Source organism: Merops nubicus, unplaced genomic scaffold (genome assembly GCF_000691845.1).
Source record: "Merops nubicus isolate BGI_N331 unplaced genomic scaffold, ASM69184v1 scaffold11566, whole genome shotgun sequence".
NCBI classification, from domain to species: domain Eukaryota; kingdom Metazoa; phylum Chordata; class Aves; order Coraciiformes; family Meropidae; genus Merops; species Merops nubicus.
In genome coordinates this window covers 30,808-57,025 of record NW_008615650.1, presented here as the reverse complement: position 1 = coordinate 57,025, position 26,218 = coordinate 30,808, and the positions used below count along the sequence as shown (strand labels likewise).

At 38.3% G+C, this 26,218-nt stretch overlaps 1 protein-coding gene across 1 annotated transcript in view; it reads left to right on the top strand.

Annotated features, from left to right (window-relative positions):
- The first annotated feature begins 278 nt into the window (after positions 1–278).
- The window catches only part of RMDN2 (regulator of microtubule dynamics 2), a 37,325-nt gene continuing 11,385 nt past the window's right edge, over positions 279–26,218 (top strand). Inside the window, exons 1-5 of the mRNA XM_008942590.1 lie at positions 279–733; positions 8,381–8,576; positions 9,533–9,635; positions 11,982–12,042; positions 24,763–24,838. Of these exons, the coding sequence (XP_008940838.1) occupies positions 279–733; positions 8,381–8,576; positions 9,533–9,635; positions 11,982–12,042; positions 24,763–24,838 (891 nt within the window). The remainder of the gene's footprint in view (positions 734–8,380; positions 8,577–9,532; positions 9,636–11,981; positions 12,043–24,762; positions 24,839–26,218) is intronic.

Sequence of the window (26,218 nt, the reverse complement as noted above, 5' to 3'; positions counted from 1 at the left end):
GCACGTGTGGATGCAGGAGCGTGTGTCCCTCGTACTCCCTCGGCCTGTTCCCCCCCTTCCATCCCCAGTCCCCCAAACTCACCCCCGGCTTGGGTTCGGTGGCAAGTCGCGTAGCCGCTTATTGCTGAAACTGCCGGAGCTGTAACTTTGCACTCGCCCGTCTTTCTAAAAGCTTTAACGCTTTTGTGACTTAAAAGCAGAGTCGTTTGGGTAGAGTAGGGAAAACATCTTTAATTCCTACTGTTGTTGCTGTCTCACAATTTTAGGAGAGCGCAGAAATGTCTCCCTTCGAAAATAAAGGACTAATACTGGGCATCATGGCAGGGACTGCTGGAGTGAGCCTGATGCTGATTTGGTACCGTAAGATCCGAAAACCCGGTGCAGCTGTGCATATACCTGCGTTCCTAGATGTAGGTAACAGGCTGAATTCTGTGGGCTTGCAGAATGAAGCTCCCAATGAGCAAGGAGCAGTAATGGTTTTACACGGAAGGCAACTGCAGATACTAGAGAAATTAAATGGCTTGCTAGTAAGTGTGGATGAACTGAAGAGAGAGGTGAAAATTCTGAAAGAAGCGATTCCAAAGCTTGAAGAGCTTGTTCGAAATGAGCTTCAAGGGAAGGGGGATGTTCAGAAAGTCAGCCCGTCACACAGAGCAATGAAGAGGAGAAAAGCTGAGACAGCTCCTGGTGCAAAAGAAACTACCAGCTCTGAGGAGGCAGAAAGTGAAGGAGGGTGAGTCAATAATGTTTTGTATGTAATACAGCACACCTGCAGTGCAAAGTGCATCATTACCTGTGCGAAACTTTGTATTGTAAACAGGAGCCTTTTTAACATTTCATATATATTTTGTATTTCTCTATATGCATGGGTAAAAAACAAAAGAAGAAAAAATAAAAATAAGGTGAGTAATTTTCAAATCAGAGAAAACTCTGGGTGACTGTCTCAGAATCTGTTCTATGGCTGAAGTTGGCTTAATGCCAACTTCACCCATTAAGGGTGCATTTGGTAACAATTTGAAGTAGTATTGCTACATAGCTGTGCAATGAGAGGCAAAGTTCAGAATAATGGTGTAATTTTAAAAGTGCTTCTAGTAAGAAAGTAGTCTTGTGTCTCTGCCAGAGTTTGCTCAAACTGTGGCCATGCTCTTGTGCTTTTTTAATGATAATTGTCTCTTATGGGCCTTAAAGATGAGTTATGCTGCATGAGTGTTCTGCCTAAAGGTATTGCACACTATGAAAGTTATGTCTGAGTGCAGTGGGTACAAATGGCAGGATGTTTATGCTTATTTGTTGTTGTATACACTTTCTGGTGGCTTAAAAAGTAATCATGAGGGATGTAGGCTACTGACTCAGTAAGGTAGAAAGTTCTCAGTTTTGATCACACCACGTCCCTTTGTGTTCAATGGGATCTTTTATACGCCTGAGTTGAGGAATGTGCTGGTGTACAGATGTACCTGGAGTCCAGGAGAGGGGCTATAAATTTGTCTTTTCATATGTTACCTAATATGCCCTCCAGTAGTAATCTAAAAATGGTGATGACATTGCTCTGCTGTAATTGCAACTTTGTTTTGATATAATCAGATTAGATACTTACATGCAATTTAATAAGGATATGTTTGTAGCAACTGAGTTTTTTTGAACCATGTCTTCAGTGGGTAGGCAACATTATGTCTGTAAATTACCTATCTTAAGTCAATATTTTTCTTTCAAGATACGTTACTTAACTGTAATGTTCTGAAGACAGCAATGTGCTGTGTATAATAATTAAAGGAATTCTATTTTTTTAAGAGCTTCTTCAAATTTATTTTCAGTTCTGTGAGCAGAATTTCTTCTTGTGTTACATCCCAGCCCACATACTTCACAAGTCTTATATTTTGATACCGTATTTTGAGTCCTGTCAGTTCTGTTATGAACCAGTTCTTTATTTTAGGTATTCAGTATAGATGGGGATATTCAATGACACTCCTCCTTCATATGGTGTAGAAATGTTTCAGTTTTATTAGTTTCTTGGGTTGTTTTATCCATTAGTTGGTTTGCAGGGGCCTTTATGTTATGCATAAAATATTTGGAGATGTAGATAAGGCAAAAGGGCCAGTTTATGAAAGGTCAGGTTCACAGAGGCAGTATGGGGGTTCTTCCACACCTGGCATTTGGGAAGATCCCGCTTTCCAGATGGGGGAGAGGCTCTTTGAGAACTGGCCAAGGAGATTTCTCTGTATAGATTCTTCTGTGTGACAAAGAACCTGATGTGATGATCCCATACAAGTGATTGAAATGTGCAAGCACTTTGAATGTGTCCTTAAGAGAGGCCTTCTCTGACGTGTCTTTGTGTACAGTCAGAAGGAAGGAAGGTAATTCAAGGTTATAGATGATGTTAGTGTTTGAGTGTATGCTTTTCCAGAGCTATTTTTTAATGCCTTTTGGAAAGTGTTGTTTTTTTTTTTTTCCCCTACTAACACCTTGTACTTAATGTGCTTGTTTTACATGTCTTCTCTAAATTTAAAAGAATTTTATTTCATTTAGGTGATATTATTTAGCAATTTTTTTCTTCCTTTTTCAAATGGAAGTAAGTTCTTAATCCTAATGTGTGTATAGTTGCAATATATATAGCTTTTTCTGAGGTCTTCTGTAACTTCAATGATGCTAGTGCATGTTCTGAGTGTTTACCATGAGAGACAGTAACAACGAACTTTTTTTCTAGTTAATAAGCATCACCACTTCATGTGCTATAGGTGTAACACCATTTGCCTTATTTTATACTGTTCTGTGGTGAATTCCACACACAATAATGCATTCAGTTGCTACTTGGTGCACTAGATAGAGAATTTTTCTTTGTAACAGATGAAGCATTTTCACTTTCTGTAGTATGTGCTTGCTTTCTAAGGTACGTGCAACACGTTTCACTGCCTCAGCAGTATTTTCATGATCTAGAAGATAGGATTTTGCTTGTGTTAAGCACTTCTGGCTTTAAATGACAACTGGGTAGGTGCTGGGAATTGACAGACGAAGTAATATTAAGAGTTTTATGGACTTGTGCTGGATGACTATGTTAATTTCAGATTTGTAAACTTCTTCCAGAAAAGGTTTTAATACTCCCTGGTTTTGCTGTGAAATACTTGAAGCTGGTGGTTTCTGATATGGTCCTCAGTGCTTTGATCTGCTCTGGTCATATGCTCAATGTCACTGTTGATATTCAACACCTTGGGATGCAAAGCTTTCTATTTTGCCTTCCAAAAATTATGTATTTCTCAAAGTGGAAAAATATCACATGCTTTTTAATAAATGAGATATATTTTTATGTAATAATGGATAGCCTGAATGGCCAGCACACTAAATGAATGGGACATTGACTAAATGCTGAAGAGCCTACAGTTTCTAGTCCATGCTTTTCTGTATTTTACTCTTAGTAGTTTGTTTCAATGTATTTACTAGGGAAAACCTCCATCTTTAATGTTTGATTGTATGTAACAAGCACTCATTCATTTACAAATACAATAAATTGTGTTTAGGTGAGCACCTGGGATGGAGAGTATCACCTTCTTGTTTTAAAGCTGTTTCCTCCCCTGATACAGCAATGATCAGTCATTGACTTCAGTATCATCTCTGGCACTGGTCTTTGGCTGGCCTGGTATCCAAGCTTTATCATATTACATTTGGCATCAGTCACCAGATAGATTCACCACAGTAAATTATTGTACTCCTCCTGATGTTTTAGTTATATTTTTTCCTTGAAATATTTTAAATATGCAGCAGGAAGAAACATTTCCCTTGCCTGCTTCTGAGTATCACTTCACTTATTTCTTCATTTATTTTTACTGCCCATTTGTTTTCAGTGCAGCCCTCCAGTTGACCTAAGAATCTGGTTTGCCAAACTTTTCCTCGAAGGCTGCCTGCTATTACTGATGACTGTGCACTCTGCTAGGTCATCCAGATCATTCTCAGACATACAGTCACCATTCTACTGAATTAGTGGGAGCAGATGAGGTGGTGTTTGTGTCAGGTTGTGGTTTATTTATTTTTTTAAGTTGACAGGAAAACAACAGATGACCTGTCTAAAAGCTGAAGTGTTGTCAACAGATGATACCTGGTTAGGCCCAGTGCTTGCCAATTTACTGGCAAGCCAACACAGTTTTTGAACCAGCAAAGTGAGTTTATACCACAATGGTGTTTTATACCTTGTAGTTCAGGTTTTGTTTTGGGTTTGTTTCATTTTGGTTTACTTCTCTCTTTTTTTATTTTAAATCCAGTACTAGGTGCCTGGCTTTACTGAACAGCTTAACCAATGTATTGAGTCTCCAGGACAGTTTCCATTTGTACTTTGAACTGTCCTTTGTGATCCAGCTGAGTCTTGTTGGCTGATCATTGCTCCTTACATTCTTATCACTGTTTTTCTCTTTTAAATAAAATCTATTGGTAATAAAGGTGAAAACAAGTTGGCACTGACTGTGGACATTTTTAAAGTTCTTCAGTTTTCTCAAGTATTGGTCAATATGTTTATCACATGTAAATACTTTTATCACCTTGTAAAACTTCTTCTATGAAAATACCAGGTAAAATTCTAGATGTCAGTGTTGTTATAGAAAATATTTGTAAAACAAACAATAATGACTATTCCTTACTTTTTTGTTAATTTTGTCCTTGGATTACTGTCATCAGCCTTTAGACTTTCAGAGTTTTAAACTGTTAAAAGGAATCCCCACTTCTGCTTGTGTTAGCACTAATATGAATTTTTTTTTAATATAGTATTGTTTTTCATAACATACTTTTCTAGAATAAATAGATACATAAGCCTGCAGGCTGCTTTGTTGAAGTCAGTTATCAAGCTCTTTGTATTATAGTTTTATGTCAGTAATATCTGCTACACTCTTATTTTGTGCCCATGTAGCTGGAAGGACTTCCTATCTTGTAATAAAACTGGCTTCAGGTCAAATTCGTAAAGTACAACTTTATTAAAGTTATTAAAGTACAACAAAAATCCTAGCTGTTTATTTTTTACAAGTCTGTATTTCTTTCTTAATGTGTTATGTTTTCATGCTTAAAACATTTCAGCTATGGTGAGGATTGAACAGAGAGCTAGTAAGACAATGTCATCAGAAACAAAACAGAAAAACATTCTTTATTCCTGTTTTGCCAAAATGTTTGATATTTAATGTTTTATACTTCATTAAATTACCTTGCTGTCATTTTAGCCCCAAGCTCTTGAGCGACGTAGGAGTTTTCCAGGGGTGCTTAACTAATGAGGTGGGAACTCCTCACAAATAAATCATGAAGCCCTTGACTGTCACCTTGGTGCTTTTCCTGTGGGGAAAAGGCAGCAATGTCAGTGCTGGAGCCAAAGAGGAAGAGATGGGGGCCTCTAAAGGCATTACAAAGTTATTTTTCTGAGGAAAGAAAGGAAGGATTTAGAGGAATACTGGTGCCTCTCAGGGATAACTCTTGCATGCCAAATCTTAAGCGCTAGCAATTGTTTTCACTCCCTTGGACATTTTGGTATCATGACATTTAATTTCTGGCCTTCTCATGGAAAACACTATTCACTTCAAACCAAACTTGGAGAAAATGTTATACATTTTGTTTCTTTCATCTGAGAGTGGCATTCTCCTCTGTTGCTTGTATAGGAACTTGTGTCCCTTCATGTAGCTTGGTGTCTTCTTGTCTTACAGTAATTCATAGGGACTGCAACAAGCCCTGCAACTCCATGCCTGCTGATAGAGAGAAGACCTATAAAACAATTTGGTGCCTTACACTGAAAAAATTATTCTCTCTTGTGTTTTTCACTTCCCACAGGTTGTTTTATAGGTCTTGTTTTGCCTTCGAGGCACACAGTCAACAAGTAAATTGAAATTGATGTCATTCTCATCAAGCTTTAAGATGATCTGCTCCACATTTAAATTCTATGAGGATTCATAAAGCAGATAAATAGAGGAGGTAGGAGGAAATTGCCCAGGACAGTGGAGGTGAGAGTGAGTGAGGAAGAAATGACCTGTTGTCTCTGCTGTTTCTCAGCACACATGTAGCCTGGAGGTCGTGTTGCTGTAGGAGAGGTGGGATGAGGAAAGGCTCGGTGCACTATGGTCTGATATTAAAAGACTATTCTTCCATGATATTTTATAATTAGCTTCCTGTGTCTTCACATCACCCTTTAGATGATGGCCTACTTAACACTTTTTCCATTTGAGTCTCTCAGTAAATTACATACCTGATGTCATCGTTGAATTTGATGTTTGGCTTCAGTCTGATGTTTGACCATGATCATTTTTATACAGTGCTGCTGGACAACTCTGTGGGGCTTGTTTGAAGTGACAGGATTTGGCTCTCAGCCCAGCCTTGACCTTTTTATTTTTACTGGGAAAGTAACATTTTCTAATAATCATTTGTCTGTTTTCTAACATTGGAATAGTAGTGACCATAGAAATTTTAGCAGATGTTTGTGCAGTGAAGATAAAGCTGACAACAACAATGTTCATTTTCAAACGCTGATTCCTTACCTGCTTAGGTAGAATTTGATGCAGTGCCAAAATTCCTGTAACTAAGGGGTGTCACTGTTGCAATATTGGGTGGGAATTGGAAATTGCATTTACTGTGTAGTTGTTCCTTTTTTTATATTATCTGGTGCTCTTATTTTAGGTTGCTATGCATAAAATGTTTACATTTATCTTTTAATTTGGATGAGGGATGGACAGGAAGGGAAGGATCATCTGGGACAGAGGGAAGGAGGATGAACCATCCAAACAATGCGAGGAAAGATACTTTCTAAGCATACTTCATGTCATAGGATTATGTGCTAGAGCTAAAAGACTGCTCCTCTCCCACAAGATCCCTTGCACTTTTGGTCAAGTTAATGCTCTTACAAATGCAGCCTATATGTGATGTATAGCTCTGCACCCAAAATAACTATGGGAGAACAAGATACTGTTTTTTTTTTTTTTGGTTTTTTTTTAATGATGCTTGAGAAAACCAAAATAAGTGTTTAGTGACTTACAAATAAAGACTCTGCAAGGTAGAACATAGGATGTGTCATCAACTTCAGTATCCTCAAGATGATGTAAAACAAGTCTGTAGGAATCTGTGAAGTTCCCATCTCTGCTCTGTGTTATTTTCAGTTCGAACACCTAGACATGTTTTTTAAATATATGTGTGTGTATATCCAAATGTATTTCTGACTCCTCTTTCGCATATTACCAGGTTATTTTTGCAGTGAAACTGTCATACCACATCTAGCACTTCTGAAGCATGATAAGCTGTTTTACTTGCTTATTTACAGACTGTAAATATAACTGCGTTTGTTTTAGTTCCCATCACTTCCAAAAGCAATTTTATGAAAATATAATATTTAAAAGCCACGATTATTAACCTCCATTTATATTGCTAACATTCTGTGTTGATTACATTTCTGGAAAAATCATAGGTTTTATATACTTTGACTGTCATGGCCTACTTCGATTTTTTGGCTTAATGTATATATAACATTTTATGCTTTATCTGCTCATAGTTATAATTTAGAAAATATATCAACAAGACACCTAATACTTTTACATCATTATTTCTCATCAGAACAGTATTTTCAGAGGTGGAAATGCAGAAGATAAGGCTTTTCTGTCCATTTTTAGTACATAAGTGAAAAGAAACTTACAAAATAATGCCATTCAGCTGCTCTTATATGAAATTGGAGTATCCAGTGTATGCTCAGTGTTTTGGACAGTAAGGCCACCTGCTTAACTCTGCATGATGTTTACAGCATTTGTAAATATTTCTTTGTCCTTAACTGCTTTGTGCTGAGCACTTGTGCACTAAGCATAATGAATTGATGTAAGCTTTTTCCCAGTTTCAGACCTGACCTTCCATTCTGACCTTCAGAATGTTCAAAAGAAGTAAAGGAATTTATAACAGTGGTGCTGTTGCTTATGTTTAGATCTTACAAGTGTTTTAAAAAAACAGCTGTGATTCTTTGAGCACTTATATTTTGGTTAGTAAGCTCATTCTTATTTCAGAAAACAGGGAAATTGAGGTAGGGAGTTGGAGAGGCCTATTCAGGGTTACAGAGCATGTCCTAATACATATCTTAATAATTTAAAGTGGTCTGCAGTTGAAACACAAGGATACATGTGTTTCTAATACGTATCAGCATTTTTCTGAATGCAGTATTAGGCAGCACAACAGTGTAATTACTTGCCTGTTGTGTTTGGAGTATGATTGTGCTGTCCCTTTGAAGACAAAAAGGTTTTTTAATAGAAATAATAATAAGGTTGGTACCATGAATAAAAATTCCTTTAAGGTTGGACAACTGGAAGAAATTGTGCTCTGAAATGTTTGCATTTGAATTTAACAATGGTTTACCAATATATTTAGAAAAGATGGTTATTATTCTCTGTATTTTTAGTTATCTTACAGCTCTTACTGATTCTGAAGGAGACTCTGAGGATGAAAAGAGATGCATGAAATCACCCGATGCCATTGTGAAATCAGAAGAAGAGGAGGAGTTATTTGATCTTTTACAGCAGGTGGACAATTTGCACAAGGGTTCAGGGGATGATAAAAAAGAAGGCTTCAGACTGCTGCTTGAGAAAAATGACAAGGTACTAATGGGTGAACTTAATATTATGTTGCTATTAACTTATGTTTTGTATTGCTTTTGAGAGCTTCCAACTTCCTTAATACAAGCATTAAAGTGCACACAGGAATGGAAGATGAAATGCCATGTGTATTTCTAAAATATGTGAAAGAAGTATTTCAAGATTGTGTCAATATTCATGTTGGGTGGGCATAGAAGTTTAATTATTTGAGATCCCATCCAGGCTAAATAACTTCAAGTCTTTGCATGCGACAAAGAAATATCATGGGCTTTTTTTTCTGTGTAAAAGAGATATACTTTTTCTGGTTTTAGGGTGGTCTATGTGAGAAAGTTCTGTGGAATTACGTAGTAGGCAGCCCAAGTGTTCTCAAGAAATAAACCTATGAGCCTGTAGTCTGCTTATACTTTACCTTATACCTGGTGAACTTCATGTGAATTTTTCCTTTGACTTTACTGTGCACATATGTAACTCCAAATAAAATTTCAAAGTGGTTTGATGTGCAGTGCTTAATTCAGTGTATCAGTTTTTTTTGATTTGGCAAATATTGGTTCTGACTATATTTTCACTGACCTATTGAAATACCCAGGAAGGTAGGTGCAATACTAATTGTGACTAAATGTGGTGCTTATGGCATCCCTAAAGAAAATACACATCACAACATCCAGGGATCTGTTATGCTTTTCTGGATTACCTTTTTTTTTTTATAACGAAAAAAAAATAAAACTGATTTATGAAATAAAACCTCTTTAGACAGCTCAGGGTATTTCCAAAAGCTGTATTCTCCTTTGTTCATGAAAAATGGGTCATCTAGTTCCCATATAAACTAAAAGTAGTATAGAAGGATGCAACATAACCAAAGATTCATGCCATATTCTGGTAACCTTCTTAAGCATTATGAAAATAAACTGTTTAAGTCACATTCTGATCAGTTTAATTACACAGCTGTTGTCTACTTTCAGTATGAAAACTGTGTGGACTTTCTTTGGAGACTTGCACGTGCTTATGGAGATCTGTTTGAGATGTCTACTGATGCTGAGGAGAAGAGGAAATATGTTATTGATGGTAAGCAGAGGAAAAACATTCATGTGGAGTGACAGCTGAATGTAGTGAAATGTGCTTTGAACTTCAGTTAAGTTTTCCAATCCAAGGAATTTCCAATCCAATATATTGGAGCATTTGTACTGTAATAATGTTTTGTGCAATAAACTACCATGGTATACAACTTCAGTCCATTCTTTCCTCATTGGAGAGATTCAGAGAAGTACTCTAGGTCATACAGAACACAGAAAAACTGTTGACTACAAACAGAAGTCATGTGTGACAGTTCGTGTTGCTTCCAGGTATCTTTCCCCATGTGTCCTGTTTGACAGCTTAAGCTCAACAAGGTTCTGATTTTCTTCTTAACAGCACTTTTTCTTTGTTCCTTTTAAAAGCATTGCCCTTTCTTTCACTGTCTGGATGCATATTGGCTAGAGGAACAGTTTATGTTTACCTTTTTATTTTGGGCCTTCTCATTATTACAATAAAACCAACACCTCTTCTATCTGTGTCGCTCTTCTCCAGTCAATGCACTGTTCTTAAAATAATCCTTTTTTGCCTGTATTTGGGAATACTTGTCTCTCTCCTTTGATTCTCCACTGCCTCTTCCTTGTTTGCTGCACCAAAGTCAGGTTTTATAAGTGTGTTGCAAGTTTGCATTATTTTGGCTTTTGTGTTTGTTTTCCTGTTTTCCTCTTTTTGTTCTGGCAGCAGTGACAACATCACTGACAAAGCAGTCTGGGCCACCCTTTTTCATCCTTAGAGCCAGACTCAGCTTGTCCAAGGTCCTTATCCCTATCCTTTTGTCAATTAAATACTCATGAAGACTTGCACTCTTAGCTACTTGATTGATACTGTCTTTGCTTTAGTAACAACTCAGCTTCTTTGTATGGAAATCATGCAGTGCAGCGAGGATTACAACACAAACTAAATTGCAACAGTAAACTCTGTTGTTGGATCTTTTGCTTTTACCAGTGACTAGATGTAGCCTCAGCTGATAAAAGATAATGGCACAGCAAAAAACAGGGAGTGATAAAGAATGATGGAATGAAATTGGGTCTTAGGTGTTGAACAACCAGACCAGTTTGGCCCATTCTCATGAAGTGGTGAGTGGTGGCAGCATTTTTCATCTTAGTTTTTGGAAATGGTGTGGAGGGATTGAGACTGTGGGGGAGCTGGCAGTAGTTTTGTGGGTTTTTTTTATTCCACTGGGTTGAAGGACTGTGTATGCTGTTCTTTGTTTCTATGAAGTTAACTTGCAATACAGAAATGTCAGTGTGGCTTAATTGGTTGCAGCTGAGACTCTGCAAGCAGCAACCATCTCATCTGAACTTCTTACTGGGAGCGTGGGCTTGATCAAATCACCTACTGTCATCTTTATTCAGTTAAAAGTGGAATGTATGGAAGTCTTTGTGCTGAAAAGGAACTTCCAACTAGTTCATTCTTGTACCCAAGGCAGGAAACAGCTTTGCTGGTTCTTCTGACAGGTGCTTCTCTAACCTGCTTCTAAGGGTCTTCAGTCTTACAGTCAACACAGCCTTCTTTGTCAGTCCTGTCCAATCATTTCCCGATTCAGCTGCATCTGAGTTGTATTTTAAGAGAAAATACTGAAACTGCACATGTATATATGCACATATTTATATGTGATTTCCCCCCCCTCTACTCTCTTGAGACCCCACCTGGAGTACTGCATTGAGTTCTGAGGCCCTCAACATAAGAAGGACATGGACCTGCTGAAGGAGATCCAGAGGAGGGCCACAGAGATGATCAGAGGGCTTGGACTCCTCTGCTGTAATGACAGGCTGAGAGAGTTGGGGTTGTTCAGCCTGGAGAAGAAAAGGCTCCAGGAAGATCTAGCAGCCTTTTGGAATCTGGATGGGGCCTACAATAAAGCTGGAGAGGGACTTCTTACAAGGCATGTTGTGGTAGGATGAGGGGTAGTGGCTTTGAACTGAAAGAGGGTGAATTGAGATTATATGTAAGGAAGAAAGTCTGTACTGTGAGGGTGGTGAGACACTGGAACAGGTTGCCCAGAGAGGTTGCGGATGCGCTGTCGAAGCAATCAAAGTGAGGTTGGATGGAGCTTTGGGAAGCCTGGTCTAGTGGGTGCTGTCCCTGCCTGTGGCAGGAGGGTTGGAACTAGATGGTTGTTAAGGTCCCTTCCAACCCAACCCATTCTGTGATGTGTGTATGTATGGGTATGTGAATGATGTAAAACCAGGATGTTAGGTTGTCCATCCAAATGTTTGCAAGAACAGGAAACAATTTCTTCTTTGCAGCTACAGTGTATCAGATTGCTTTGTTCATGGGAGTTGCCTAAAACTTGAGAGAGTATCATAAATCCTTTAATATATTGTATTCCATTTACAGGAAAGATTAAAGCTGAAAAGGCTGTTCAGCTGGATGCCATGAGTGCTGAGAGTCACCAGTGGTAAGTTTGAAAAAGTGCATTTTTGCAAACTTATATGTATTTATTAAACCCAACAACAAAAACCCAGCTGTCGTTGGCTCTGAATAGTGCCCACAGCAAGTTACGTTTATCACGCTGCAGTTGGACATCAGTTTCATAAATTATTAATATCTTTTCATAGTTCCATAGAACTCAAGTAGCATCAGTTACAGCTAAAAATTACATTGAAATGTTCTGTGAAGCATTTCCTGTAGCATGTGAGAAAGCTCAATAAGCATACTTCACCATGTACCATGAAATGCAGAAGGGAGTATTTGCTTAAGCCATTGTGTTACTGCTCAGACAAGCTGTAGCTTTCCCTTTCCCTTCTCTTTCAACACTTTGCAAAATAATATCCTTTGGCCTTTTATTTCATGCTTTCATTTGCTTGTAATAATCTAAATTCTAATCATTAAAAATAGACAATGGGAGGACTATGGAAGTTTCAATTAACTTCTTGATTTTGGTTTTATCTTATTTTCCTCCAAGCTTGGCATTTTGGATTAATTTGGTAGACTTTGCCAAGCCTAACAAACTTTTTGCAAGTATAAATCATTTTTATCAAATCAACATTATCAGGTAAAAGATGATTCTGCTATGTTCTAGCTGATAGTTCCTCACCTTATTATTTTATTAATCAATTTTACTGAGGTCTTAATTTCTTTTCTAATATTTTAGCTTTTCCTTTCCATTTTGATTTATATGTTCATTAATTTTATCATTACACATGTAAGGTGTAATGATTTTGCTTAAATTTACATACCTAAACCAAATTCTTTTATCCCAGACTCCCTTCACAATCCAAAAAGTAGCCCCTTCTGAAGTGCAGTTCATCTGAGTCCATTTTGCCCATCTGCATTACAGTGAGGTGAATTTCTCCTGAGGTTCAGCTGACATCATCTCCATTGCCAATAAAGGAAGCACGTGTCAGCTGGCTTGGGTTTAGATACTTGATTAGACACAGATGTTTTCATTTATTTAGGTGACTGTCTGGCTTCTCTCTGTCTCTCCTGAAACTTCAAAGATGGCTGTGTTATTGTTCCACGCTGTGTTCCTGTGAGCGTTGCTGTATTTATGTGATAATTCTTTTCCTTCTGGATATAACAGCTACAGATCCAAATACTGCTTTGTAACAGTAGGGTGCTGGAAGTGGTGTGCTTTGGGAATCTTGACTGAGCTTCACTGTCACAGGTGGATTTGCATTTGCTCTTTCTTTGGAAGTACTGATGATGCCTGTCTGGAGGTGAAGCCTAGGCCCCAGGTGGCTATAATGTGGCAGTTTAAGATCAGACCCTCTGTCTTTGGGCCCCCTCCACTGTTTGTTAATCCCTGTCAGCTAGAGGTTGCCATCCTGGTAGCAAAACTAACAGAAGAGAATCATCCGAGCATCACTCCTCAGTGCAGTGTGATTTGAAGCCCATAGCTTGAATGTCTGCTGAATACAATTTGCAGCCCTTTGTGGTGTTTTCCTGAGTGGAACCGTGGTTACTTCTTCAGGGCAATGCTGGTGTATCCCTCTCAGTAAGAGCTATGTGTCTAAATAACCACAAAAATCACATGCAAGCACAAATCCTGCTTCTCTCTTGCTCCCTTCCTTCCTCCCCAGCCCATGAGACTGACAAATCTCCCAGTACAAACACAGCTTCACTGGCAGCAACTACACTGATAGAAGTTTGCGTATTGCTCAGGGAGATGTAGGTGGTCTGCTGGACTTCAGATGTGAGATCCTGTACTGGCAGACACATCTAGCAAGGGAAGAATTATAGTGTAAAGAGATGTGTTCCAGAGGTTAGCTCGGAAAGCCTGTTTGAGGGATTTAAGAGGAAAATCTTATGTTTTGTAAGCTACTGCTTCTGTAGCAGACAATGGATTTCTGCATGGTTTACAATTTTCATGCTTTTTCTATATGAGTTGCAAGTGAATGTGAGGGGTTTCTCAGTTACTGTTGAATTGGTGGCTTTCTAGTGGTGTAGATGGACACTACAGATTTGAATAGTGGTTTTCCTGACTGTTTTATCTGCTTGTCTTTTTCTTTTTTTTTTTTTTTTTTTTTTTTTTTTTTTTTTTTTTTCAAAGTCTGTCTGACTTGATGCAAAATTTTTTAGATGTTACGTCCCATACTGGTTATGCTGCTGCAACTGAGGCTCTGAATACTGGGCAGAATGGACTTCCATGCTCCAGACAGACATCTGAGTGTTTTTGTTTATCCTGCCAACTGTTGTTCAGTCTGTGGTCCCAGCAGAGCCTCTTCTGCTGTGCTGCTGCTTAACCAGATGGACTTGTTTTGTAACTGTATGTTTCTTTTTTCTTCCTTGGTAGAGTACTTTACATACATGTCATTGATTTCATGTTGATTTCAGACTATTTCTCAGGTTTATTGAGGCCATTTAGGTTTGTAAATGCTTGTGTCCCATGTTACAATTTTATTTTAAAAGTGTTTTGTTGTTTTGTGGGTGTTTGAAATCATTGACTTCACTAATGAAGTTACTGGAAGGTAACAGACCCAGCACAAAACTTCATGGAACACCTGTAATGATGCTTAGGTTCACATGCACCTGGTTCCAAAACCATCTCCACAGGTGATTTAATCTAAACAGTATTTCCATGGTTAGATATTGAGGAACATCAGGTAGGACAAAGTCAAAGGCCACATAAAGGTCAAGCTATTTCCCATTTGTTGCATTCCTCTAATATTCCAGGCTTGTTTATCTTGTCAGAAAATAAAAATATATTTGTTTGATACTGTTTGTTCATTAAAAACTTGTGTTAACTGTTTTGTATGCTTCTGCACTTACAGAATCATGTACCCTGGAATGCTTTCAGGTTAGGCTGGTTTGTCTGTAACCCCTGTTGTTTTCCTGTGTTTTTTTAATAGATAGCAACCATGTTTGCCTTTTTCCTTTCTGTGAAGACATTCTTCATTACCCAGGAGATTTGGGAGTCAGATGCTTGTCAGATCTGGATTGTTTGAGTCTGTCTAGTGCAAATATATCCACTTTAATCATTATTTTACATGTTAATCCTCATAAACAGGAAATAAAACTTCAGGAAATCTTCCTTGTAGAAATTGTGCTCTCAAAGTTGTGTGCAAACAGAATTTTCCCTAAAATCGTGAGTAGATAAGACCATGGTTGAACAGAAAACAGTGCAGTACAAATAAGGCATAAAGAAATAATATGTGGAAGTAATACGAAATCCATAGTTAAAAAAGATAATGAGAGAAAACAAAAATTTAGAGAAAAAATGGAACAAATATTTATACAAAAATACTAGGATCAGTAGCAGGTGGCCACTTAAAGAAGAATGACATACCAGTTTTAGCTAAGTTCAGAGGTGAAGGGCAGTATCCAGCTCCAGACTGACACCTAAATATTCTGCATTACATGTGGCTATATGTGAGCAAGGCGCTTGTCCTCCATTGAAAGGGCTGGAGAGTTGACAGGCAGCGTGTGTCATTTGACATGTCAGGATGTTTGCACAGGACCCTTGGGGGTCTGTACCCTTCCAGGCTGGCAGCTGGAAGTGGTGGGAAAGCCCAGGGCATCTCCAGTGACAGTAGCCACCTGTGTCCAGGCAGGGCTCCTGTGAGTTGAAGAGGATCTCCATTGACTGTAATAAGAGATGAGATAACAGATGAGAAGCTCAACGTGAATGCAAGCTCAGTGGGAAAGCAACACTGTCTCAGACCAAAATCCTTCCTTTTCATCTCACCACCAACATTAAATTTTCTTAAGCTGTGTAAGGTAGATAATCTTAGCCTGTGTAAGATAAGGCCATCTGTTAGACAGTTTTCTCATTTTTCTTGTAAGGTTATCTCATTCTGTATGAGTTACTATTGAGGAAGCTGTCTTATGACCTTTTGGTTGATTTCTTAATCTGTACTATCTCATTTCTGAGGGGTTTTGGTATTTTCTATCAGCACAACAGAGATTTTAACTCACATTTAGGATAGCTGCTATCTATGTTGTCTGCTCATGCATTATTTTTAGTGCTCTCTTAAACTGGTTAATATATCATGGCTTACTAATGAGTGAGGATTAAATGATAGGCCTATTCTTTTCCTGGTCCTGTTCCTTGCTCTCTAGTTACAGTTAACCCTTGAGGGAGTAGAGGCAATACAGGTAAAGAAGAAATTTAATTTAGCATTGTTGGTTTTGTCTTTTGTTGTTATTTCATCGTTTAAATTGTTCTGTACTTTAATTTGTTTCTTTTCCTTCTGCTGTATTTATAGAGCCTCTTATTGCCTTATATGTCTCTTTTGAGTTCAAATTCAGTTTGTACGTAGCATTTCTGATACATATATATATGTGTGTGTGTATATATATCTCTTTACATATGCCATCCAGTTCTGTTATATATATCTTTTAACACCCATCAAATATCCCTAGCTTAGCCATGTGGTCATATTTTTACTTGTTGAGTCAATTACTTTTGCATTTTTAAGTCAATGGAGAACATCTCACTGGAGCTGAATTAGTCTTCAAAACAATCCTCTGCATCCTATGTCTTTCCTCTGTATCAAAAAGAGTTGTTTGCTGCTGTGCTTTTGAATATTGTCTCTTAATAATTCTTCCGTAGAACTTTTTATAACATGGCACTTCTTAATTGTTTAGTTTTCTTAATTAGAAATGTCCACTGTGCCTGTCAAGTAAGGGTTAGGGCTATATACTTCTTTGAAAGCTGCTTGTGGAAGCTTATCCCTGCTACTTGAAAGTTCTCTTTACTGTTTTTTGTCACACCTTGACTGACATAAATGTTGCAGTAAAGCTCTAGTGTAGATGGAGTTATACTGAAAAAAATCCATCTGTTTTTCCAGAGTGGAGTTTTTCCTGTTTTGTGGAACTCCTGTAAGGTGTCTGGGAAATAGAATGCACCTTTTTGTCTCCACCAGGAAAACTTAGTGCTAAGGTCTCATGAACAAACTCCTGCTAATGTAGGCCTGGAGTTCAGCTGTCTCCAGTTAAGCTGTATGCCTTACTTTTCATATTTGCTTCAGTTAAGAACAACAACAAAAATGCCATGTATCTTCTTAGTAGATTATCTATATTTTTAAATAAAACTGCATCATTAAATACAGCAACAATAAAACCAGCCAACTCACTGTACAGAATACTGACAAGTAACTGATATTCATCCCTACATTAAATTTGATAAAATATGCAGAAAGATCAGAGCAAAATATCTTGAACTAGTCAGTTGATTTTGGTAATAAACTTTTACAGCTGTGAATAATTTTAACATCTGAATCCAGATTTTTGAAAACATGCGATCATACTTAATACCATAGTTGCCAATGAGATCAAAAAACTTTCAGATTTTTTGAATGGTGACCTCTAAAAAACTGAAGTAAATGGAAACACTGCAAAGTAAAAAAAATAGCTGTAACCTTTTATTATTTGTATGGCCACCCTAAAGAAAGGCAGAGTAAATATTCTAAGTGATTTGTTGCTTTGTTCAGAAAGTGTTGGTTATTCAAGTTGTGAAGGAACTTGCACGCGGAAATTGGCATCAGCCAGCTGCACGTCTTCTTGCTTTTCCCAAGCCTCAAATAAAATCTTTCTGTGGGTCAGTGATTTCTAAATGATAACTGTGAATTCTTCCAGCTGATCTTGGACCATGGAGCATCTTTATCATCCAGATTTTAATTGGAGGTGCTATGTGAGCAATTCAGTGCTGAAGTTGCTTTGAATGGCAGCACTTTACAATGTCGTGATTCCAGAAAACACAAAATATAGAGGCATGTTAGTAGTGCTTTCTTAAAAAAATAAAAAATCACTTTTAAGTTGTTTTCCAAAACAAGTAAGTTTTCATGTTTGTGGGGGTTTTGTTGCGGTTTTTTTTTTTTTTTTTTTCCTCAAGAGTTTGGAAGAGGTCCAGAAGGCTTCTTTGCTGTTGCCTAGAACCCTGCACCTCCTTTGTTGCTGAAGACCATTTGTTACAGGCTTTGAAAACAGCAGTAAATTTACTAGATATGGCCAGTGTTCATGACATGTCTTCAGAAATATCATTTTTTGCATTGAATTTGTTTGCCACAAAGTGCCACTGTTAAGTTTGAGTTACTCTGTAGAACTTAACAGCTTATAGGAATGATATAGCACGTTTCATTTAGTGATGTTATCAAGTGAAAACCTAGTGACTTTGAGTGAAGACTCTCCCTGACCAACAGCTCCCCCCAGGATGTTTCTATGTTGTGTGAGAGAGTTACTCGGAAGCACAGGAACAGGTTTCACAAGCCCAGGGTTGTCCACGGAAGCGAGTTCCAGAGCTTGACAGTCTCTCAGTGAGAGGGAACGCTATGGAAGAGAACGGGTTGGCTTCATTGAGGATGTGAATAACTACCATTTACCTGGTGTTTGGGCAGATCTGTATTAATAAGCCAGAAAATGGAGAAGAATAAAATAATAGAAATTGTGTTTACTTTTGTTGTAGAGATTGGTAATGCACTTCCAGGACTGATTCAAAATGTTGACCCTTAAGTTCACACGTAATGTTGTGCTAAGCTTGTGTCTGGGTTGGAACTGAAGCTGAAGGAATCTTTGGCGTGCTTCTGTAACTTCTACTTCTGAGTGGACTTGCTGTATTTGGCATATAAAAATAAAAAAAATAAAAAAAAAAAAGGAAAAAAAAAGTGATAGTCCCAGGTACAATGTAGGTAGACATTACAAAGATACTGAGAGACTTGTACGTAACAGTGGAGGATTTATCCAGAAGGTGTTCTGTACTACTTGAGAGGTACAAAGTATTCAGAAATGTAGAAGGTTGTGTTTCTGCACAGAGAAAGTATTCAGATATGTAGAAACTTTTAACTATCGTGTCCTGTGAACAAAAGATTGTAACATTACTTACTATATGATAAAGAAATACTCAGAAGAAGGTTTTTGAGAAAGTCAGCTACTGTTTTGACCCAACCAGCATTAAGTTTAAATGGATTAACTTTTAAATTAAGTGATATTACTACCCAGCATGAGAAAGTTGAGTTCTTAAACATGTGTCATATATCTTTGTTATTTTGCAGAAATGTGGGGAGCTGTGCAGACACAGAAAAACCATGGTTCTTATGGAAGAACATTTGTTAGGTGTCTTGTACATGCAAAGGGCTTTTACACAAATTTCCCACAAAAAAAGTAAATGTCATGTACTCTCAGTAGTAAAAGTATAACAGATAATTTTTCAGATTTGTAGGGTGCAGTGGCATGAAAATATTTCTCTAGTGTAACAAAAATCTTCATAGTTATAGAATGTGTTGTAAGATATTATCATGCTATTGACAACTTTAAAAATTAAGTTCGTATTATATTTCCAACTAAATTCTTGTAACTGTCTGCCCTTAATTATCCCTTATTTAGACTTAGAAGGAACAGATGCCTTGCAAGCTAGAAGCATCTGTTCCTGTCATGCAGTCTTATTTTTCTGGAGTTTATACCTCATCCAGAAATACTGCTTTCAGTCCAACTTGGTATTAACAAAATTTCAGGTTAGTAGTGATTTGCCCTGTATTTGATTCATGGGATGACAAAAAAGTTTTACATCAATATTTGTTGTTAATTATGCTTGATCTTGTTCAATTATCTTTAAATTACTTCTTACTTTGGCAAAAACAAGTTAACATTTCAAATACAGAAAGGCAAATTCAGAAGCTGTTTCTGAAAAGGTGTAACTTGTTCTGTGGTAAGTGGGTCAGAGGGATGCGTAGCTTCCTGTGTATTTCTGCTTAAGGAGCATTTAAACAGGAGAATGGTGGAAGGTCATACATTAGGGCTGTAGGTCCCTAGGGTTAGTGATTAGATCTGATAAAAGCCACTTTGTATGCAAAAGAAAAATCACAATGCAGTGGAAGGTTGTGTTGTTGTTTTTTTTTATGGGGGTTCCCCCCCCACCCCAGGACAGGTCAGTGGAGCATTTCAGTTCTGAAACGCTGCAATGGCTGCGGACATTTGTGGTCCCTTCTCCAACTTCTCCATCTGTTGATCTTTCTTCTCGGTGCACATTTCTCTCCCCGCCAAAGGGAGGTGGCAGCTGTTGGCACTTGCATGACAGGAGCCCTTCACAAGGGGTGAGCTCAGCTCTGCATCCAGCCTGTGAGGAGGAGTATGGTGCATCCTCTGGGAAAAGGTTCTTGCAATAGCAGGGTGTTGGTGAAACACTGCAGCATCCTCATGCAAATGCAAAAGAGGTTTGAAATATGAAGAGATCTATAAGCTTTTTGCCAGGACGGTCACAGGGGAAATAGTACTGGCAACCTTGTAATCCCTGTTACGTTTCTGTCAAGAATTTTGTTGTTTTCCTGTATTTGAAAGCTATTGTTTCACTGTTTGCACATTTCCACAACTGTCAGATTGTTTCTACATTTGTGAAGACTGTATCCTGCTAATTTCTTCAAGACTGTATTTGCCTCTAGTCACACAACTAAAAATGTCAGTTATAAAAAGAAAAGTTTTTTGTTTCTGCTACACAGAATTTTAACACAGTTGTGGGTTCTACAGCCTCAGGAATGCAGAATGTGTCATCCACGTGTTCTGCTGGTGAACTGTGAATATGCATTAACAGCAGCATTTTACCTTGTTTTTGGTATATTGTATGTGTTGCAATAGGTTATTAAGCCAGAGTTCTTAAATGTCCTTGCTTTCAGGGTTTTTTACCAAAACATGGGTTTGTTTCCCATGTTTTTGCACTTGTCACCTACGCATGTGTGTGCTACATCTGATGTTTCCCTGGAGCTCAGCTTCAGTGCTCTGGTGGATTTTTTATAGGAAAACTTGCACGTTGGCGCATTTTACTTTAGATACTGGCATTTTTCACATTCTTAGCCACTGCTTCCATACCCTCACCACTATGAGGGAGGTGATACCAAACTGGTACTTTGCTTTTCCCCATAGGCTTAGTATCAGATGCGTTTTTATAGATTAAATATTATGGTAGGAAAGTAATACAATTTAAAGTATGCAAAGCTGCAGTCTCTGGAAGGGGCATGCGAAAGGGATCACAAACAGTAACGTAAATTGCAAAGTCTCCCTACATAGAAATTGATATATTATTGAAGTCAGGTTAAAAAGGAAGCCTGAGAGTCTGGCTGCGTTGCAGAGACTGTCAGAATATGTAAGTGAGTGTGTAAAACTGGTGAGTTTTTGGTGGCAAAGAAATAAGATGGGATGCACAGAACTCTGAGCTGTGCAGAGAAAGGGAGAACTTTCTTTCCACTTGGCCTCTTCTGTGTTACCCACACATTAGCCTTTACATACCAAATGTGTCTCGGGTGGAAAGAAGCAAGTGGAAAATTGGTGTGAAACAGATGAATTAAGTTCTTTGGTATTAGTAAATACCACAAACTCTCCTCCTGTTCAAAGCCATACCAACTACAATTAAGAAAAACTTTCCTATTGATATTAGGCTGCTAAAAGCGAGAGCTGGACTTCTAAATGTAAGCCCTATACCCACACATTTCCAAAGGCTGTGTGATGTAAGATTTTTTTTGAGATACATGGAAGGGGATATAGAAGAGGGGGATGTAGAACAAGCCTGGAAAGATGCATCTTATTTCTGATTTTGGCCTTGTGAAATTTATCACGGAAAAGGTAAAACTTGCTGCATTTGAGCGTCCTAATGTGGCTTATCTGGATTTGAGGCTTTAAATCTTTTTTATAAATCAACCTCATATAGAATAAGCTCTGGTTGCCAGAGTCTGTGTTGGTACCATCTCTCTGCATTTTTGGTATTAAAATTCAGGTTGCTTGTGAACATGCTTGATAAAACTCACTGGATGAACCTGCTGTTCTTCCTTTTGCATCAGGAAAGGTATGTCCTTTATGATTTTATTCTTTAAGAGTGTGTACAGAAATTCTGGAACACCAGAAGAAAACATGTTAACTTGCCATGATCTAGATCTATGTGAGGGCCATGTGAGCACTTGGCATCCATCTCTGTCAACTGATTTCTTGTGAGTCTGAGTCTGAGAGACATTGTAGCAAAAGGACATGGTGCTGACTTATTACTGAATTAGTTTGGTTGTGTTTGTGCTTAGAAAATGAGTAGTATTTGTGGATAATTAATCTCTATGCGTCTGCACTGTTTTCTGTAACTTTTCTTCCACTTGGAAATAACTTCTTTTTTTTTTTTTTTTTTTGTTCAGAGAAGCACTGTGTCAGTCTGTCTCAGGGAGGTTTTGCTCGTTACTTTATGTAGGTGATCCTGTCTGTGGCTGGCTCTTTACATCATCCAGGAGTGACGCCAGCTCAGCAGTTTGCTCCTCCAGCAGTGTCACTTTCTCGCAGCGCTTAGCTGGCACGGCCGTCTCTTTATTTTTCCCTGTGAAGATACCGCAAACGCTATTTTAATCCTGATGGTCCAAGTGCGATGTAAGGCGGTGTCAAAACCCGGCGGGAAGCGGTGCCTCGGGGCGCCCTGCTGTACCCGCGGCTCGCCGCGAGGTGGGGCGGGCACCCGGAGCGGGCGTCGGGGATGAGTGGCAACCGACCGGATGGAAGCGCTGCCTCTTTGTCCCGTCCTCGTTTTCTCTATATTATCACCCTTTGCATCAGTGAAAATAAAGTTTGCTTTGCTTTTGAAACTCTGAAAATCATGTTAAACGGCTAAAAATTATCTTCTGGGAAACGCCCTCCCTTTTTTTTAGAAACGAAATAAGTATCTGAAATGCTGTACAAGTCCACAAATTAAATAACTGATTTATGCCAGTTGCCTGCCTAGCTCATTTTAAAAGTATACAATAGAAAACAAGCAAGCAAACAAAAACCCTAAGACATGAAAGACATTCTTGCTTTTTCCTTGAAAAAATGAAATTTGTTTCAAGTTAGTAGGTTAGCTTATTTTTCATTCGTTTGAAAATTTTACTGGGCTTTCCCTCCCCCAAGATTTTAGCCCTAAGTAGAAGTTTTTCTTTGAACTGGTTTAAACTAAGGCCCTCTTTCTTGTCACGCACAGACAGGGAAATACTGCAAGATGCTGGATTAGCTTGTTCGCTTTTCATTGTTTTCTTTTGTAGCTGCAATCCGTTTAGCTATGGTATGCTGAGTTTATCTGATTAGCACTTAATGAGTGAAGGGAATAGGGGAAATGTTGCCTGAGTTACTTAAGCCTAATGAAGTTTTCAGTACCTTCCCCCTCTTTCTAAATACCTGAACTTTCCTGACCCCCCACCCTTTGCTTTTTCCCTCTGCTGCAGCTCGTTCCCATATGAAATGCACTCCCCCTGCAGCTTTAGCTGTCAGAAGCAGTGGTGCCATTAGCTGGATTTTGTTCCGTGCACATTGGTCACAACATACATCCTCCTCAACAGTGTTTGACAGCCTGTCTGGAGCTCTGACAAGTTCAACTTCTGTTGTTATGCTGACTCGCATGCCTTACCTGGAAACACTCACTGACTCAAAATGCAACAACCTGTAGCACAAGTATTTCTAACCTAAACATTAGATATGCCTCTAAGCAATGAAATAATTTCTTTAGATGTGTTAGCAGTGACGCTTTAAGGAGGACTCACTGGAGCTTGAAGAATTACATGATATAAAGAAATTCAAGAAATCGTAGGTCTAATAATGCCTAAAAATTGTGTGCTGTACAGATCGCAGGTCTGTTACTGTAATTAACTTGATAAGATTCTTGCATAACTCTCACATTTTCCTCTGATCTTCAACTTGATTTCCCTCTTTTAGGATTAATTTTTGTTTTCATTTGATAGTGCATTGTAAAATTTTTAATGCAAAAGTAAAATTCTGAAAAATTTAGATAAATAATCTGTATTAGTTTTTGCTGCTTAAATATATTGTTGGGGGTTCTGTTAGTTTTATACAGAAATGCAGAGTTGTCCTAATACCAATGAAAATAGATCCAAGAAAAATACAACTGGCATGTGTGGAAGAGATTTTTATAGCTGTTGAAGTAATAAGGAAAAAGCAATAGAAGTTTAGGTGGACTGTCAAGAAGACAGCAGCGTTGCTCAGGAAATCTAGCTTTATCAGTAGCTTTACCTCTGAGGATATTGCAGTTATACCCACTTAACAATACAAAGCTTTAGTAGAAATGATCTCACATTTCTTTTATCACTGCCAGTGTCCCCAGTTTATAACAGGAATAGGAATAAATATTAATAATCTTAGCAATAGGCAGCTAATAATAGCAGTAGTCATCCTGTTAGAGCAGAATTTGCGTGTTTGTTTTTAAATAATTGTAAAGCTATGGAAAGAATGGTGGCGGTGCCGGAGCGCACCCGGGTGCTTGAGGAGGGTGAAGGGCACGGTGAGCCGTTCCTGCGGCCTGCACAGCTGGCCCTGCGCACAGCCCGAGGCTTTCCCTCCCGGCCTGAGGCGCGGCGGCGGCCCCGGTGCCTTGAACGCAGAGCACAGCGTGTCCGCTTGATCTGCTGGCAGTGCTGGGGAGACTGGAGCTGTCGCACTCCAAGCTTAACTGGTAGACATTTTGGAGGAGAAATACCTGATTTTTCTCTTCAATGACAGCACAAGCAGTATCTTTTAAACTTCCTTTTGTTTCCATTATTATTTTGGTTTGGTTTGTGTGTTTCTTTGTCTGCTCTCGAATATGTACAGCTTATGCCAAACTTCTATCTAGCCATCAAGACTGAAGAAAAACAGGTGTTAATCTGTGAATTAGGTATTGAAATATTTTGTAATTTGATTCAAAGGTTTATTTAAATCATGAAAAGTATGTGTGTGTGTTTTTCTTTTCCCCTCTCAGGTTTGCAATTATGTGTGGCTATATGTCTCAGTTTGAAAGTGTACAAAACAAAATCAGGAATGGTTATCTCTTTAAGGTATGTTTTGGTAGGGTTTGCATTTTTTTAAGCTATTCCTTTAAATTATTTCCTTATATAGTGTCTAAGACAGACTTTCCCCAACACAGTAATTCAGCCTCAGGTCTCTATTTTGGTGCTGATGTTAGTTAAGAGGTTATTTTTATTTATGCAAACAGAGGATATGCTTACAAAATATAAGAACTGATGTAGGATTCTAGGAGCAGCTTTAAGATTTCAATTTTATTTTATAGTCAAAAGGGGGAGGAAAAGGGAGTAACAATTCCGTTCAGAAAATATAAGCATATGTAACATTAAGTGATGAACTAACGTGGTTCCTTCATGAAGTATGATACCCTTAAGAAGTAATATTTGTTTTAATGCTGTCCTTTCAAAGATATTTGTTTTTTAGATTTAGCAGTTCGTGTTACATCTGTTCTCCCCCTCCTTGTCCTCAGTGTTGTTCAGGCACTTCCATCCCTTGTCCTCTAACCCAGCGTCCCTCCTTGGTGGTTGTCAGTGAGAGGCAGCAGATACATTCCACTTCCCAGGGAATGCCCAGGATGGGTGTCTGTCACATCGTGCCAATGTTAGGGCTTGGAATATTGTGGAGCTTTCCTGTGAGAGAACATTAATTCAGCCTGAGAGGTGCCAAACTTGCTAAGCCCTGGGCACTGGAACAAGCTGGGAACGAAGGGGAAATGACAAATAACACAAGTGTTACAGTTGTTTAAGGATGGAGTTTAAAAAGACCCCACAGTATTAGCAGTCTCCTTTTCAGAAAGGTTTTCCTCTTCAGAAGTAATTACTGAAATCTGTGTGAATTGTTTGGAAATGTGTAAGGATTTGGGAAAATAATTGCATAAAGACATGGCTCCTTTCTGAGTAGTTCGTGGACAAAATGATAGAAAAATAGGCTCATAGACCTGTATATCTCAGATGTTTTAGTGAGTGGCTTAATTAGTAAAACAGAGATTTCAGGGTGCAGGAAGGAAGAAACTTTAGAAGTGAAATTTATTTTGAGAAGCAAATGGTAGTTATGAGCAAAATAACTTATTTATTTTTTTCTTCAAACTCGGGCTGAGCAATAAAAGCTTTCTTTAGACAATCAGAGAGTGAAATAAAGATTCTCAGGACCTGTAATGAAAATGGTTTGGAAGAAGCATCTCATTATATGCTTCCTAGATTTTATGTTTTCACTATAAACAGAACCATTTTATTTTCTGAATTTTACATTATAGTCACATTTTGTTGTGTTGTACCATTTTATTGGGGCAGTCACATTCCAGGGTGGAAGAGACTGTGCTTCAGCGATGGGTGCTGGCATGTAAGATCAGGCAGAGAGAGTCGTTGCTTTCTCACTGATCTGGTGTGTGGCTGTTTCCTAAAATATTTTTAGGA